Source organism: Pristiophorus japonicus, chromosome 9 (genome assembly GCF_044704955.1).
Source record: "Pristiophorus japonicus isolate sPriJap1 chromosome 9, sPriJap1.hap1, whole genome shotgun sequence".
Lineage (NCBI taxonomy): Eukaryota > Metazoa > Chordata > Chondrichthyes > Pristiophoridae > Pristiophorus > Pristiophorus japonicus.
The window spans coordinates 223898263-223913753 of record NC_091985.1 but is presented as its reverse complement, the minus strand read 5'-3'; the positions used below and the strand labels follow the sequence as shown (position 1 = coordinate 223913753).

The 15491-nt window shown below is 46.7% G+C and overlaps 2 protein-coding genes and 1 pseudogene across 2 annotated transcripts in view; all 3 read left to right on the top strand.

Moving 5' to 3' along the window:
- The window catches only part of LOC139273780 (zinc finger protein 664-like), a 92024-nt gene that overhangs the window by 46846 nt on the left and 29687 nt on the right, over window positions 1–15491 (top strand). The window lies entirely within an intron of this gene.
- Window positions 4938–5176, top strand: LOC139274351 (U2 spliceosomal RNA; annotated as a pseudogene).
- On the top strand, window positions 14039–14704 carry LOC139273774 (histone H1-like). Its single transcript, XM_070890852.1, has one exon. The coding sequence runs from the start codon at window positions 14039–14041 to the stop codon at window positions 14702–14704; it is 666 nt and encodes a 221-aa protein (XP_070746953.1).

Genomic DNA, 15491 nt, shown 5'->3' with positions numbered 1-15491 from the left:
ATGTGAGGAGTATCACAAAGTGCATCTATTGCAGGCACCAGGACAGAAAGTAGACATTTCAAATTTGGTAATTTTGTTTCAGTGTGTTGAGTTCTCCAGAACCGTATTGAAGGTGATCGAGAGATATATTGTCGCTCCCTCAGATACATCATGATCCGGGCTCTGTGACATTCTGTTGACTGCACAGGCACTTAACTCGGTTCCAATAAACTGAGAACAATTGTTGTACAGCCCAGGTACCTGTGGTTATAATCCAGAAGGTGATTCAGAATTTTAGAGGTAGTCCTATGGGAGTGGAGGATATAAACCTCGATTGTATTAATCGGGTGATCCCATTCATGGACCAGTGCTGGGTTTGGGTTGTGTCTAGATGCTGATAACTTTCTATAGAACCGTCCTACACACCTGGTGTGGAAAATCTGAGTGCCGCTGTACTGCAGTGAGGTCAGACAAGGACACTGTTTGTATCACAGTTTCCTCTCTCCAGATACTTTACTTTATTATAAACATATACATTCATTACAACTTTATTTTATATTTTCCCCATCAGTTGTCCATATCATAACTAATATTTTTATGGTATTATTATTCTCAAAGCAAAATACTTCATTGAGCCAGTATAAATATGATATTTCTTCCACCCAGAACACAAGAAAAAGCGCAGGGAGCTCCTTCTCGCATACAGTAAGTACATTATCACTCACAGAGCGCAGAGACACAGAACTGACCTCAATCCTGTTATCACAGGCAGCAGAAGCTGTCAGTCCAACAGTGATCCGAAGTGGCTGAGTTTCATTGTGAATCTTACAGCCACACAGAGCGGTAGGATCAAATGCTGTTTCACTATTGAAACATATCACATTCATATACCAGATACTGAAATATACAGAATAAAACCCACACTTGCACACCAGAAACTGATGGGTATAGATTAAACCCACACTCATCGACCAGAAACTGACGGGTACAGATTAAAACACATACTTTTTATCAGAAACTGATGGTTACAGATTAAACCCCACACATAGACCAGAAACTGACAGCTATGGGATAAAACCAACACTCAACTACCAGGAACTGACAGGTACAGATTAATCCCCACTTTCACATATCAAAGACTGAAAGGTACATCTGAAAACCATTCTCTCATACCAGAAATAGACAGATACAGAATATCACCCACACTCGCATACCAGAAACTAATAGGTACAGATTAAAGCCCACAATAATAGACCAGAAATTGATAGGTACAGATTAACCCCACACTCATATACCAGAAACTGATATGTACAGATTAAACCCACACTCACATACCAGAAACTGACAGGTACAGGTTAAACCCCACATTCATATACCAGAGATAGACAGGTACAGAATAAAATACACACTCTCATACCATAATCTGACACCATCAGTTCCGGTGAGATCCAGACCACCGTGCGCCTGCTGCTGCCTGTGGAGCTGGCCAAACACGCCATGTCGGAAGGGACAAAGGCGGTAACCAAGTACACCAGCTCCCAGTAAAACTCCACGCTGTCCTGAGAGAACAAACCAGAAACACAACGGCTCTTTTAAGAGCCACCCACAACCTCTCTGAAAGACCTAAAGCACATCACCCTTTAGACTCAATTTACTGTAATTATTTCCTTAACAAGTGTGTTTGGGAACCTTTGCAGTTCCAGCTGTGGAATTAGTTTTGAATTCTCATAAGCAGCTTCACTGTCTGGTTCGACGTTAGGACCGCTGTTGAATTTCCCGCCATTCAAGCTAAAAACACGATTCCTTGTCGCTCGTTCCCATTTACAGCGCCTGCCGAGGAATTAAGAGCTTGTTTAGGGAATGAGGCTCAGATTTCAGTCACCTCATTCTCTCGCAAGCCCTTTACAAGTTTATTTTTCAATTCCTGTTACGGTCAATCCGTTTATTAACTCGGGACTCCCTGCAATGTAAAAACCCAGAATGGGAGTTCGTACAGAGACCAGAATGGGAGCAGTGTGAACACTCTATCCCTCTTCCCTTTTCACAGAAGGGCTCCCAGTTCTGGTCTCACTCCCGCCTGTGCGGAAGATCAATCCATGATTTGTGATTCCCAACTTTTACACAGTTTGAGCTGGAATGTGTCCTGTTACAGAATCAGTGAGGATTGATTGCCGTCCGTTACAGACAGATTGACAGTGAACGCGAATTTAATTTTGATTGTAACAGCCTGGAATTAGTAAGGGAAATATGGAATAAAATAAAATGAAGTAAAACCTGTTTGTAAACCTTTGGCTAATGGTGCATTTATTAACATAATCCGCACTTTAAAAAATTATTGGCGGTGTTTTTGAAATTAAAAATCGTTCGAGGTGTGACTGTTGAGGACAGGAATTTCCGCCCTCGTTTCATTGGTGGTCTCAACAGACAATGGGTAAGGCGAGAGATTAACATTCAGCGGCGATTTCAGTAAAGAATCATCATGACTGGAGGAGGTAAAGGAGGCAAAGGACTGGGTAAAGGCAGAGCCAAATGGCACCATAAAGTGCTCCGTAATAACATCCAGGGCATCACTAAACCAGCCATCCGCCGCCTGGCTCGCCGTGGCCGTGTCAAGCGGATCTCGGGCCTGATCTACGAGGAGACCCGCGGGGTGCTGAAGGTTTTTCTGGAGAATGTGATCAGGGATGCGGTCACCAACACTGAGCACGCCAAGCGCAAGACTGTCACTGCCATGGGTGTGGTGTACGCTCTGAAACAGCAGAGCCGCACTCTCTATGGATTCGGCGGCTGAATAACGTGACCCTTTCCCCCAAACACAACACAAAGACTCTTCTCAGAGCTACCCACCTCCTCACAGAGAGAGCAGTGACCTGGGGAACGGGGGCGAGATAGTTGATTTACATTTTGTTCTGTATAGATATGTTTTTTGCCAAGATCTATATTGTAGTGTTAGGTGTTTTAAATCAGCATATGCACGATGGACAGAATGTCCTTTTAGTCTTCAAATCATAGACATTTACGGGGCATTCCAGATGAAGGTAATACTGAAAAAACTAATGTAGTTAGAACATAAGAACATAAGAACATAAGAAATAGGAGCAAATGTAGGCCATACGGCCCCTCGAGCCTGCTCCGCCATTTAATACGATCATGGACTTGGGTCTACTTCCCTGCCTCATATTCCCTTATTCCCTTATCATTAAAAAACTGTCTGTTTCTGTCTTAAATTTATTCAATGTCCCAGCTCTCTGAGGCAGCGAATTCCACAGATTCACAATCCTCAGAGAAGAAATTTCTCCTCATCTCAGTTTTAAATGGGTGACCTCTTATTCTAAGATCATGCCCTCTAGTTCTAGTTTCCCCTAGCAGTGGAAACATCCTCTCTGCATCCACCTTGTTAAGACCCCTCATAATCTTATATGTTTCGATAAGATCACCTCTCATTCTTCTGAATTCCAATGAGTAGAGGCTCAACCTACTCAACCTTTCCTCAAGTCAACCCCCTCATTCCGGAATCAACCTTGTGAAACTTCTCTGAACTGCCTCCAAAGCAAGTATATCCTTTTGTAAATATGGAAACCAAAACTGCATGCAGTATTCCAGGTGTGGCCTAACCAATACCCTGTACAACTGTAGCAAGACTTCCCTGCTTTTATATTCCATCCCCTTTGCAATAAAGGCCAGATTCCATTGGCCTTCCTGATCACTTGCTGTACCTGCATACTAACCTTTTGTGTTTCATGCACAAGTACCCCCAGGTCCCGCTGCACTGCAGCACTTTGCAATCTTTCTCCATTGAAATAATAACTTGCACTTTGGCAGAAAAAAATCAAAGAGCATGACCTCACACTTTCCAATATTATACTCCATCTGCTAAATCCTTGCTCACTCACTTAGCCTGTCTATGTCCTTTTGCAGAATTTTTGTGTCCTCCTCACCCATTGCTTTTCCTCCCATCTTTGTATCGTCAGCAAACTTGGCTGCGTTACACTCGGTCCCTTCTTCCAAGTCATTAATATAGATCATAAATAGTTGGAGTCCTAGCACTGATCCCTGTGGCATCCCATTGGTTACTGATTGCCAACCCGGGAATGAACCATTTATCCCCACTCTCTGGTTTCTGTTTGTTAGCCAATCCTCTATCCATGCTAATATATTACCCCCAACCCCGTGAACTTTTATCTTGTGCAGTCAGTAACCTTTTATGTGGCACCTTGTCAAATGCATTCTGGAAGTCCAAATACACCACATCCACTGCTTCCCCATTATCCACCCTGTTCGTGACATCCTCAAATTCTAGCAAATTTGTCAAACATGACTTCCCCTTCATAAATCCATACTGTTACATCCATGTTACAGCAGTGACAGATAAGAAAGGTGTTGAATTAAACGATGGAGACATTGCCCTCATAGAAGGACTCCCAAGTCCTGATCAGAAGTGACCCTCAGGCAATCTCGGTTACAAACCGGTCAATGTCTCGAACATGTAGAAATGTAGATCGACAAACACAGCTGTTCAGATTATTGAATGTATATATAGAAAAAAAACGTGAATGAACCTTCCTCATAAGTCCGGCCGTCATTAACCATTTTTGCCTGAGAGCAGAATAGAAACATAAAGAACGGAGTATAAATCGGGAGTATAAATTGTTGACCTAATTCAAGAATTTGAGATTGTGGCGAGCAATAAATCTGATTGGATGTTTAAAGATACCAATCAGAGAGATACAGAACAATGGAAATTGACAACGCAGCCAATGAACCAATCACAGTCATTGTCTTCGCCCATCCCTCATTAGCATAGGGCTGTGGGCGGAGTGTGGGGCTGCCTATATAATACGAGCCCAGAGCAAGATTTTCTTCATATCCGTGCCTGAATGAACAAGACGATGCCTGAGGAAAGAAAGGATAGTGTGACCCAGTGACCGTAATGGAGGATTGTACTAAGCGAAACGGCTATCGCTTCTCGGCCTTTTGGCTAAGATGATGCGTAACTGACCTGACAGGGGGGTAACCACCATAACCCCAAGGTGGTTCTCCCTGGATCAGGAAGGTATATGCTTGCTTTTTTGGAAATAGGAGGTGGGTGGGGTGGCTTGACCCATCCACCTCCACGGAGGTGTATGGGGGACCTGACCCATCCACCTCCATGGCACGAACCTGGTATTGCAGTACTTCCAGGAACGGTGCAGTGGCTCTAGGCCTTTTGGCTAAGAGCATTGGCGCAGAGTGATCCTTGAATGGGCCCAAGGTGACCTCTGGCGTTTGTGATTTGACAAAGAATTGGAACGATTGGCTACGAATTTCAAAAAAAAAAGAAACCAAATTCGAAAAAGGGTGCCAAGAAAGTCATCAAGAAAACACCACCAAAGGGCGGCAAGAAGCGCCGAAAGTCGAGGAAGGAGAGTTATGCTATCTACATCTACAAAGTGATGAAGCAGGTTCACCCAGACACCGGCATCTCCTTCAAAGCCATGGGCATCATGAACTCGTTTGTGAACGATATTTTCGAGCGCATTGCGGGTGAGGCTTCCCGCCTGGCCCATTACCACAAGCGCCGCACCATCAGTTCCCGGGAGATCCAGACCGCCGTGCGCCTGCTGCTGCCCGGGGAGCTGGCCAAGCACGCCGTGTCGGAAGGGACAAAGGCGGTGACCAAATACACCAGCTCCAAGTAAAACTCCACGTTGTCCTGACAGAACAAACCCCAAACACAACGGCTCTTTTAAGAGCCACCCACAACATCATTGAAAGAGCTGCACAAACACATCAGCCTTTAGACTGAATTTACTGTAATTATTTCCCGAACAAGTGTGTGTGAGAACCTTTGTAGTTCCAGCTGTAGATTTACTTTTGAATTCTCATAAGTAGCTTCACTGACCGGCTTGACCTTGGCGTCACTGGAATTTCCTGCAGTGAGTAAACTACAAACACGGTCCCTGGTCTCTTTCCCTTTGTTTTCAGACCCGTTCATTCACAGCGCCTGCCGACGAATTTATTTTGGGGGACGGGGAAACTCCGATTTCAGTCACATTCTCACTCAAGCCCTTTTCACGTGTTTTTTTATTCCGTTGCGCTCAGTCCGTTTATTAACCCAAGACTCCCCGCAGTGTAACAACCCAGAATGGGAGTTCTTAGAGACTAGAACAGAGCAGTTTGAACTCTGTCCCTCTTCTCTTTTTACAGAAGGACTCTCCGTTCTGGTCTCACTCCCACAGCAGCTCCTGTGAAAACAAGTTCACTTTTACAAAGATGGAGCTGGAATGTGTCCCGTTACAGAATCAGTGGGGACTGAGTCCCGCCCGTTACAGACAGTTTGAAACTGAAGCCGAATTTAATCCTGATTGTAACAGGTTGGAATTTGCATGGGGAACATGGAATAAGACAAAAGGAAACCAAGTGTTTTGAAGTATTTGGCTAATGGTGAAGTTACTAACATAATCCGCAATTTTAACAATTATTGGCGGGATTTTTGAATTTAAAAAATCGTTAGGTTCTGGCTGTTGGGAACCAGTAATTTCCGCCCTCTTTTCATTGCTGGACTAAACAGGCTGTGATTGGTCATCGGAAACAGCCAATGAAATCCACGACAGAGTGGCCAATCACAAGTTTGCTCCCTGCATCCATCCAGAATCTATAAGAAGGGCAGATATAGGAGGAGTTTCTCATTCCTTGTCTGAACCTGCGGATCGTGGAAATGTCTGGAAGAGGAAAAACCAGCGGTAAAGCTCGGGCCAAGGCCAAGTCTCGCTCCTCCCGGGCTGGACTGCAGTTCCCTGTGGGCCGTGTTCACAGGCTCCTGCGAAAGGGGAACTACGCTGAGCGTGTGGGTGCCGGAGCCCCGGTCTACATGGCTGCTGTGCTCGAGTATCTGACCGCTGAAATCCTGGAGCTGGCTGGCAATGCGGCCCGTGACAACAAGAAGACCCGCATCATCCCTAGACACCTGCAGCTGGCCATCCGCAACGACGAGGAGCTCAATAAGCTGCTGGGAAAGGTGACCATCGCTCAGGGCGGGGTGCTGCCTAATATCCAGGCTGTGCTGCTGCCCAAGAAAACCACCACTTCGTCCAAGACCAAGTAAAGCGGACAAGATTTAAACTAATAACCCAAAGGCTCTTTTCAGAGCCACTCACAGTATCTGTGAAAGGGCTGCTTACTGTATTAATCGAGACCTTGTGTTCAGGTACCAATAAATTGGTCTATTTCAGACGTATGCGGGAGTTTTCAGTTCCTGGTATCTGCATTACGGTTCTCTGCTCACGCAAACTGTTTTAGTTAGCAGCTAATAATTAAACTACAGTTGTCAGAGACTCAAAAATTGTATAAATACCGCAACCGGTTCCCTAAATATTATTTAATCTATCAATGAAAGCTGTATGAAGAAATTAGGCGGTTATTAAAAGGGCCTAGTTTAATTCTGGTCTGGTTTGAGAGTTTGAATGCTGGTTCTGTTCCCAGGATCTCCGGTCGTTCCGGGCTGTGTATTTCTCCTAAGCCTGTCAGTTTAGGCCTACACTGAGCAGCCAAGCGCAAGACAGTCACTGTCATGGATGTGGTGTACACTCTGAAACGGCAGGGCCGCACTTTCTATGGATTCAATGCGACCCTCTTCCCCCAAGCACAAAGCAAAGGCTCGTCGAAATGCCACCCACCGCCTCACGGGGGGAGGGAAGGAGACAGGAGGGGATTGGATGCAGGGAGGGAGATATAGTTCATTTACATTTTGTTCGGTTTAGATATATATTTTTCGCCAAGGTCTATATGTTTTAAATCAGCATATGCACGATGGACGGAATATCCTTTTAGTTTCAGAATTATAGACATTTATCATAGAAGCTTACAACACGGAATGAGGCCACTTCGGCCCATCGTGTCCGTGCCGGCCAACAAAAGGCTATCCAGCCGAATCCCACTTTCCAGCTCTAGGTCCGTAACCCTGCAGGTTACGGCACTTCAAGTGCACGTCCAAGTAGTTTTAAATGTGGTGAGGTTTTCTGCCTCTACCACCCTTTCAGGCAGTGAGTTTCAGACCGCAGCCACCCTCTGCGTGAAGATATTTCCCCTCTAAATCCACTACCAATTACTTGAAATTTATGCTTCCTGTGCTAAGGGAAATGGGCCCTTTACGGCACAGAAGGTACGGCATATTCCAGGTGAAGGTAACACTGAAACAACTAATGTAGTTACAGCAGTGACAGATAAGAAAGGTGTTGAATTAAATGGTGGGCGGAAGGACAGTGAGGGCCTTTTGCCTCATAGAAGGACTCCCAAGTCCTGACCAGAAGTGACCCTCAGGCAATCTCGGTTACAAACCGGTCAATGTCTGTCGAACATGTAGACATCTAGATCGATAAAGAACAGAATATGGCTCGGGAGGGGATGTAACTGATGACATAAATCAAGAATTTGAGATTGTGGCGAGCAGTAAATCTGATTGGATGTTTAAAGAGACCAATCAGAGAATTACAGAACAATGGAAATTGACAACGCAGCGAGTGAACCAATCACAATCGTTGCCTTCACCATCCCTCATTAGCATAGGGCTGTGGGTGGAGTGTGGGGCTGCCTATATAATACGAGCTCCGAGCTAAGTTTACGTCATGTCTGGGTTGAATTGAACAAGACAATGCCTGAAGAGAAGAAATCAGTTACTGCCAAGAAAGGCGCCAAGAAAGTGATCAAGAAAACACCACCGAAGGGCGGTAAGAAGCGCAGGAAATCGAGGAAGGAGAGTTACTCCATCTACATCTACAAAGTGATGAAGCAGGTTCACCCCGACACCGGCATCTCCTCCAAGGCCATGGGCATCATGAACTCGTTTGTGAACGATATTTTTGAGCGCATCGCGGGTGAGGCTTCCCGCCTGGCTCATTACAACAAGCGATCCACCATCAGCTCCCGGGAGATCCAGACCGCCGTGCGCTTGCTGCTGCCCGGGGAGCTGGCCAAGCACGCCGTGTCGGAAGGGACAAAGGCGGTGACCAAGTACACCAGCTCCAAGTAAAACTCCACGCTGTCCTGATACAACAAACCAGAAACCCAACGGCTCTTTTAAGAGCCACCCACAACGTCTCTGAAAGAGCTGCACAAACACATCACCCTTTTAACTCAATTTACTGTAATTATTTCCTGAGCAAATGTTTAACAACATTTAAAGTTGAGTTAGATTTGAATTCTCATAAGCGGTTTTACTGTCCGGTTCAACCTTAGCTTCTCTGATAAATTTCCCTCCCAGTAAACTGTACACACTGTCCCTGGCCGCCTGTCAATGAATTATGATCTTGTCTTAGGAGGTGAAACTCAGACTTTAGTCACCTCATTCTCTCTCAAACCCTTTACAATATAAAAAAAATTCTAATTCGGTTCAACCCGCTTATTAATCCGAAATTCCGAGTGCAACAGCCCAGACTGGGAGTTTTTACAGAGACCAGAACAGGGAGTTTGAACCCTGTGTCCCTCTTCTCTTTTCACAGAAGAACTCCCAGTTCAGGTCTCACTCCCGCCTGTGCGGAGGATCGATCCATGATCTGTGATTCCCAAATTGTACAAAGATTGAGCTGGAATGTGTCCCGTTACAGAACATTTGAAACTGAACCCGAATTTAAACCTGATTGTAACATCCTGGAATTTGGAAGGTAATATGGAATACGGCAAAAGGAAATAAAAAGTGTTTGGAAATCTTTGGCTAATGGTGAATTTATCATAATCCGCATTGTAAAAATTATTGGCGGGGTTTTTGAAATTGAAGATTCGTTGGAAGTCCAACAGTAATTTTCGCCTTCTTTTCATTGGCGGGCTAAACAGACTGTGATTGGTCAGCGGAAAAGACCAATGAAATCCACTTCAGAGCGACCAATCACAAGTTCGCTCCCTGCATCCCTCCAGAAGCTATAAGAAGGGCAGATGTGGGAGGAGTTTCTCATTCTTTGTCTGTGGATCGTGGAAATGTCTGGAAGAGGAAAAACAGGCGGTAAAGCTCGCGCCAAGGCCAAGTCTCGGTCCTCCCGAGCCGGACTGCAGTTCCCTGTGGGCCGTGTTCACAGGCACCTGCGAAAGGGGAACTACGCTCAGCGTGTGGGTGCCGGAGCCCCGGTCTACATGGCTGCTGTGCTCGAGTATCTGACCGCTGAAATCCTGGAGCTGGCCGGCAACGCGGCCCGCGACAACAAGAAGACCCGCATCATCCCCAGACACTTGCAGCTGGCCATCCGCAACGACGAGGAACTCAACAAGCTGCTGGGAAAGGTGACCATCGCTCAAGGCGGAGTGCTGCCGAATATCCAGGCTGTGCTGCTGCCCAAGAAAACCACCACTTCGTCCAAGACCAAGTAAAGCGGACAAGATTTAATCTAATAACCCAAAGGCTCTTTTCAGAGCCACCCACAGTATCTGTGAAAGGGCTGCTTACTGTCTTAATGGAGTCAGAGCCCTTTAATTCATGTACCGATAGATTGGCCTGTTTTAGACCTGTAAACATAGAAAATAGGTGCAGGAGCAGGCCGTTCGGCCCTTCGAACCTGCACCACCATTCAATAAGATCATGGCTGATTATTCCCTCAGTACCCCTTTTCTGCTTTCTCTCAATATCTCTTTAGCCATAAGGGCCACATCAAACTCCCTCTTGAATATATCTAACGAACTGGCATCAACAACTCTCTGCGGTAGGTAATTCCACAGGTTAACAACTCTTGAGTGAATAAGTTTCTCCTCATCTCAGTCCTAAATGATTTACCCCCTTATCCGTATGCGGGAGTTTTCAGTTCCCGGTCTCTGCATTACGGTTCTCTGCTCACACATACATTCTTCCCGTTAACAGCGAATAATTGAACTACAGTTGTCACTCAACAATTGTATAAATACCGCCACCGGTTCTTTAAATATTCTTTAATCTGTCTGAAAACGAGTCGGCGATGATGAATTAATGTAGTAATAAAAGGGCCTAGTTTAATTCTGGTCTGGTTTGAGATAGTTTGAATGCTGGTTTTGTTCTCGGGAGCTCCGGCCGTTCCCGGGCTCTGTATTTCGCTGCTAAGCCAGTCAGTTTAGCCCGCACTGCATCAGCGAGCGATGCACAACATACAGGATCCGAAAAATTCTGACGGGACTGGACAGGTTAGATGCAGGAAGAATGTTCCTGATGTTGGGGAAGTCCAGAACCAGGGGTCACAGTCTAAGGATAAGGGGTAAGCCATTTAGGACCGATATGAGAAAAAACCTCTTCACTCATAGAGTTGTTAACCTGTGGAATTCCCTACTGCAGAGAGTTGTTGATGCCAGTTGATTGGATATATTCAAGAGGGAGTTAGATATGGCCCTTACGGCTAAAGGGATCTAGAGTTATGGAGAGAAAGCAGGAAAGGGGTACTGAGTTGAATGATCAGGCATGATATTACTGAATGGTGGTGCAGGCTCGTAGGGCCTACTCCTGCACCTATTTTCTATGTTCCTATGTTTCTATGCACCATAGGGGACGAACTCCGCACTGTGACTTTGGGAGGATCTCCTCGGCCACAGGGTGAAGATGGTTGAGGAGGACTCTAGCAGCAACCTTCCCAGTGGTTGATAGCAGGGAGATTCCCCTGTAATTGCCGCAGTGGACTTGTCCCCTTTTTTAATGCTGGTCATGATCACTGCATCTCTGAGATCTCCCGGCATGCTCTCCTCACTCCAGATGAGAAAGATGAGGTCATGTATCTGCGTCAACAGCGCCTCTCCACCATACTTTAGTGTCTCAGCAGGGATTCCATCCGCTCCCATAGCCTTGTTGTTCTTGAGCTGTCTTATGGTTTTTCCAACCTCATGCACCATTGGGGTTTCGCTGAGGTGGTGGTGGGTCGCAAGCTGCGGGATGGAATTGAGAACACTCGACTCAAAGGCAGAGTCTTGATTGAGGAGATCTTTGAAGTCCTCCTTCCAGCAGGCCCTGACAGCCTTGGTGTCCTTGACGGTTTCCCCGTTCTTGGCCAGCAGTGGGGTGGGGCCTTGGGAGTTTGGACCATAGGTGGCCTTGACTGTGATGAAGAATCCTAGCACATCATGGCTGTTGGCTAGTTGTTGTAACTCCTGTGCTTTCTCCATCCACCAGCTGTTTGTTAGGTCCCAGGTTTTTTGTTGGACCTCAGACTTGAGCCACCTGTAATGTTGCTTTGCTGCTCCCGAGTTGTGTTTTTGCTTGAGGCTCAGAAATGCTCTGTGCTTGCGATCTATTAGTTCTTGGATCTCCTGATCATTCTTATCAAACCAGTCCTGGTGTTTTCTGGTTGAGTGACCAAGTATCTCTTGGCAGGCACTGGTTATGGAGGCCTGGAGGACAGAGAATGTTGAAAGCTGGGGACCTTGTCCCTTTGAGATGCTCAATTTTGGATCATGCCATGCAGGGTGTTTTTCTCTTCGTGAGCCCGTCTTCACAAAGCAATCCTGCAGAAACATCGGAGGGGTGAGGGAGCAGGAGTGTTTGCTGGGACTGTGCAGGAGTTAATATCTGACAGTAAAAGTCCCAGGTTAATTTAATTGGAGTGAAACACTCGGTCACTGAGAATAATACCGAACAGCCCTGAGCTGCAAAATTACAGAGACTACAACAGGGAAGCGAGGGTTAAATGTGGGGCATTGTTTCTCTCACTCTCTGACACTGTCCCACAGTGTGGAATTAATAATGCCTCCCTCTGTGGTACAATATCAGTGAGAGAGGGGACTGCATCTCTGTCTCTCCAATGGGGACTTTCAGGATAAAACCGGACCTCACAGGTCAGTCTGGAACTGATACTGTGCATGTTTCTGTGTCTCACTGCCCGACCTCGATCTTTGCTGTCTCTCGCTCAGCACTCTCCCCCCATCTCTGACTCTGTTACAATCCTCTTTCTCTTGTACTGTCTGTGAAGGCGGGATAACGCTATTGAGCATGATGTGGAAACACTATTGGAAGTACAATCCTGATACTGTTTCTGTTTCTCTCTCTAGTGCTGTACATGGATGTCTGACACTAGTATTGAGCGTAATATGGGAACACTGATACCAAGTGTAAGACTGATAAAGTGTGTGTGTGTCTCTATCTTTCGTAGTGCGGTACATGAATGTCTGACACTAGTATTGAGCGTAATATGGAGACACGTCTCTGGGTGATGAGCATGGGATGGATAGGACACTAGTTACTGTTAAATGTCCCTCAGCTTAGGAGGTGAGAGAGACAAAGAAATGCTGGAGGGACGGTGAACATATAATTTATATTTTCATGTTAATCAAACATGTTTCTGCATTCGAACAGTATAACAACTTAACAGCAGATATGGGTTAAGCCAGCCACTGCTGTGATTGGCTCCTGCTCCTGAATCTGGGGAACAGATATTGTGAGGAGCGCCGGCCTCGGAGTGTTTAACACTTACTGAGCTGGGAAACTACAACTAACCCCGAGAATCGGCAGCACAGGCCGAGCGGAGAGGAAACCTTGTGCTGGGAGCTGTAAATCTGGGACAGTTTGTGTTGTGAATGTGCAGATGTGAACATTGTGTGAGCGAGAGTGTGTTAAAGGGGCGGCCGGGTGAGACTAATGTCACTGTGTTTGTGTGTCCGTCTCATCGCCGGATTCCAGAGTCTCTCTTGTGTAAAATTCAAAGATTTCCCTGTCACAGGATCGCCCTGCTCCCCTGCTCAGGTCTAAAGTGGGAATTAAACGTCAAGTTTGATTTGATTTCAAATTTCAATCAAAAAACAGAAAAAATGTCCGCGATCGGGTGAGAGAGCGCGATCAGTGCAGCAATGAAACGGGTTTAAATCCAAATTGCTGCCTTCAATTCGGATGAAACTTTCTCGACAGCAAACATCCCGGTGTTCGGAACAGAAAGAGGCCAGTCTGGGAATCTGGAGGGCCAGGGTTGAATTGGAATCGGACAGTTAATGAAGAGAGAGAAACACAGAGAGGCTGGAGGGGCGGGGAGCTGACAGCAGGATGTCTCCGCCCCGTCCGCTCGCTGCCTTTAAGTTGCTCTGTGCCGCCGCCTCCCGTTTCATTCCTGACCGAGCTCTGACTGTCAGAGAGATTTTCCACAGAGCCGCAGACATGACTGACACTGCAGCCGCCGAAACGGCCCCTCCTGCCGCCGCCACTCAAATCAAGGCTCCCAGCAAGAAGAAGGCGGCTCCCCGCTCCAAGCCAGCCGGTCCCACGTTGGGCGAACAGATCCTAAAGGCTGTGGCCGATGGCAGCGATCGTAAGGGGATGTCCCTGGCCGCGATAAAGAAGGCTCTGACGGCCAAAGGCGTGGATGTGGAGAAGCGCGGGTCCCAGATCAGGTTCAGTATCAAGAGGAATGTGACAAATGGCTTCCTGGTGCAGACCAAGGGCACGGGCGCCTCGGGCTCCTTCAAAGTCGCTAAGAAGGAAAACCAGGGGAAAGTGGGAAGGAAGGTGAAGAAACCAGCAGCCAAGAAATCTCCAGCCAAGAAACCAGCAGCCAAGAAATCTCCAGCCAAGAAACCAGCAGCCAAGAAATCTCCGGCCAAGAAACCAGCAGCCAAGAAATCTCCAGCCAAGAAAACCAGCACCAAGAAGGCGCTAACAGCAAAAAAGTCAGCGAAAGCGGCGGCTGGGAAGAAGCCGGCTGCAGCGAAGCCCAAGAGCCCCAAGAAGGCCTCGGGCGCAAAGGTGAAGGCGGCCAAAAAGGTGGAAAAACCGAGGGCCAAGGCCAAATCAGCAAGACCCAAGAAAGCAGCGCACAAAAAGTAAATAAAAAGTGCAACTTGTAAACATCTGAACCCAAAGGCTCTTGTCAGAGCCACCCACGCGCCTCAGAAAAGAGCTGATCCCCGAATCAAATGATCCCTGTCACGGGGCCGGGCTCAGATTTCAGACAGAAATTATTGAACATGAAGCCAGGATCCCTGGTGACTCGCTGACATTGGCTGCACCCACCCTTCCCCCAGTGTCTGCAATAAAACACACAGAGAATGGGATGTCCGGTCCGAGCCTCACTGTAACTGGGGATGTGTTCGGCTCCAGTCTCAGTTCCTGGTCATTGTCATTTCACAGGTTCAGAGGGAGAGTCTGTGAGACGGTGATACTGGCGGAGATACCCCGCCTCACAACTCAAACCCCAAACACCACATTCTCCAAATCAGCTGGAATAAGGTGTTTGTAAACTGCTGAACCCGTCTGTGAGAGGAAGTGTGGGGAGATGGAACAAGGTCTGAGATTGACAGGGAAGGGGCTGTATATAGGCGGGAATATTCGCGATTGTTAATTGTAACGGGACCTTATTTAAAAGCTTCTGGTTCCTGGAAGTCTTGAAGATGAATTCCGAGTCTGTTAGGATTTGTGCGGAGCGCTGTGTTTCGGTTCTATTGTGGGAAAACGGTTTGAAATTGGCGGCTGCAGAAAGCTAGAGGCTTCAGAATTCAAACCGGAATGTGACAGAATGGGATTGGTGACTTATAATGGGGCACAATCGCCGTTATAAAGAGCGGGATTCTTAAATTGCTGGCGGGAAATTAGATTTTATTTAATCTCTGTTGGT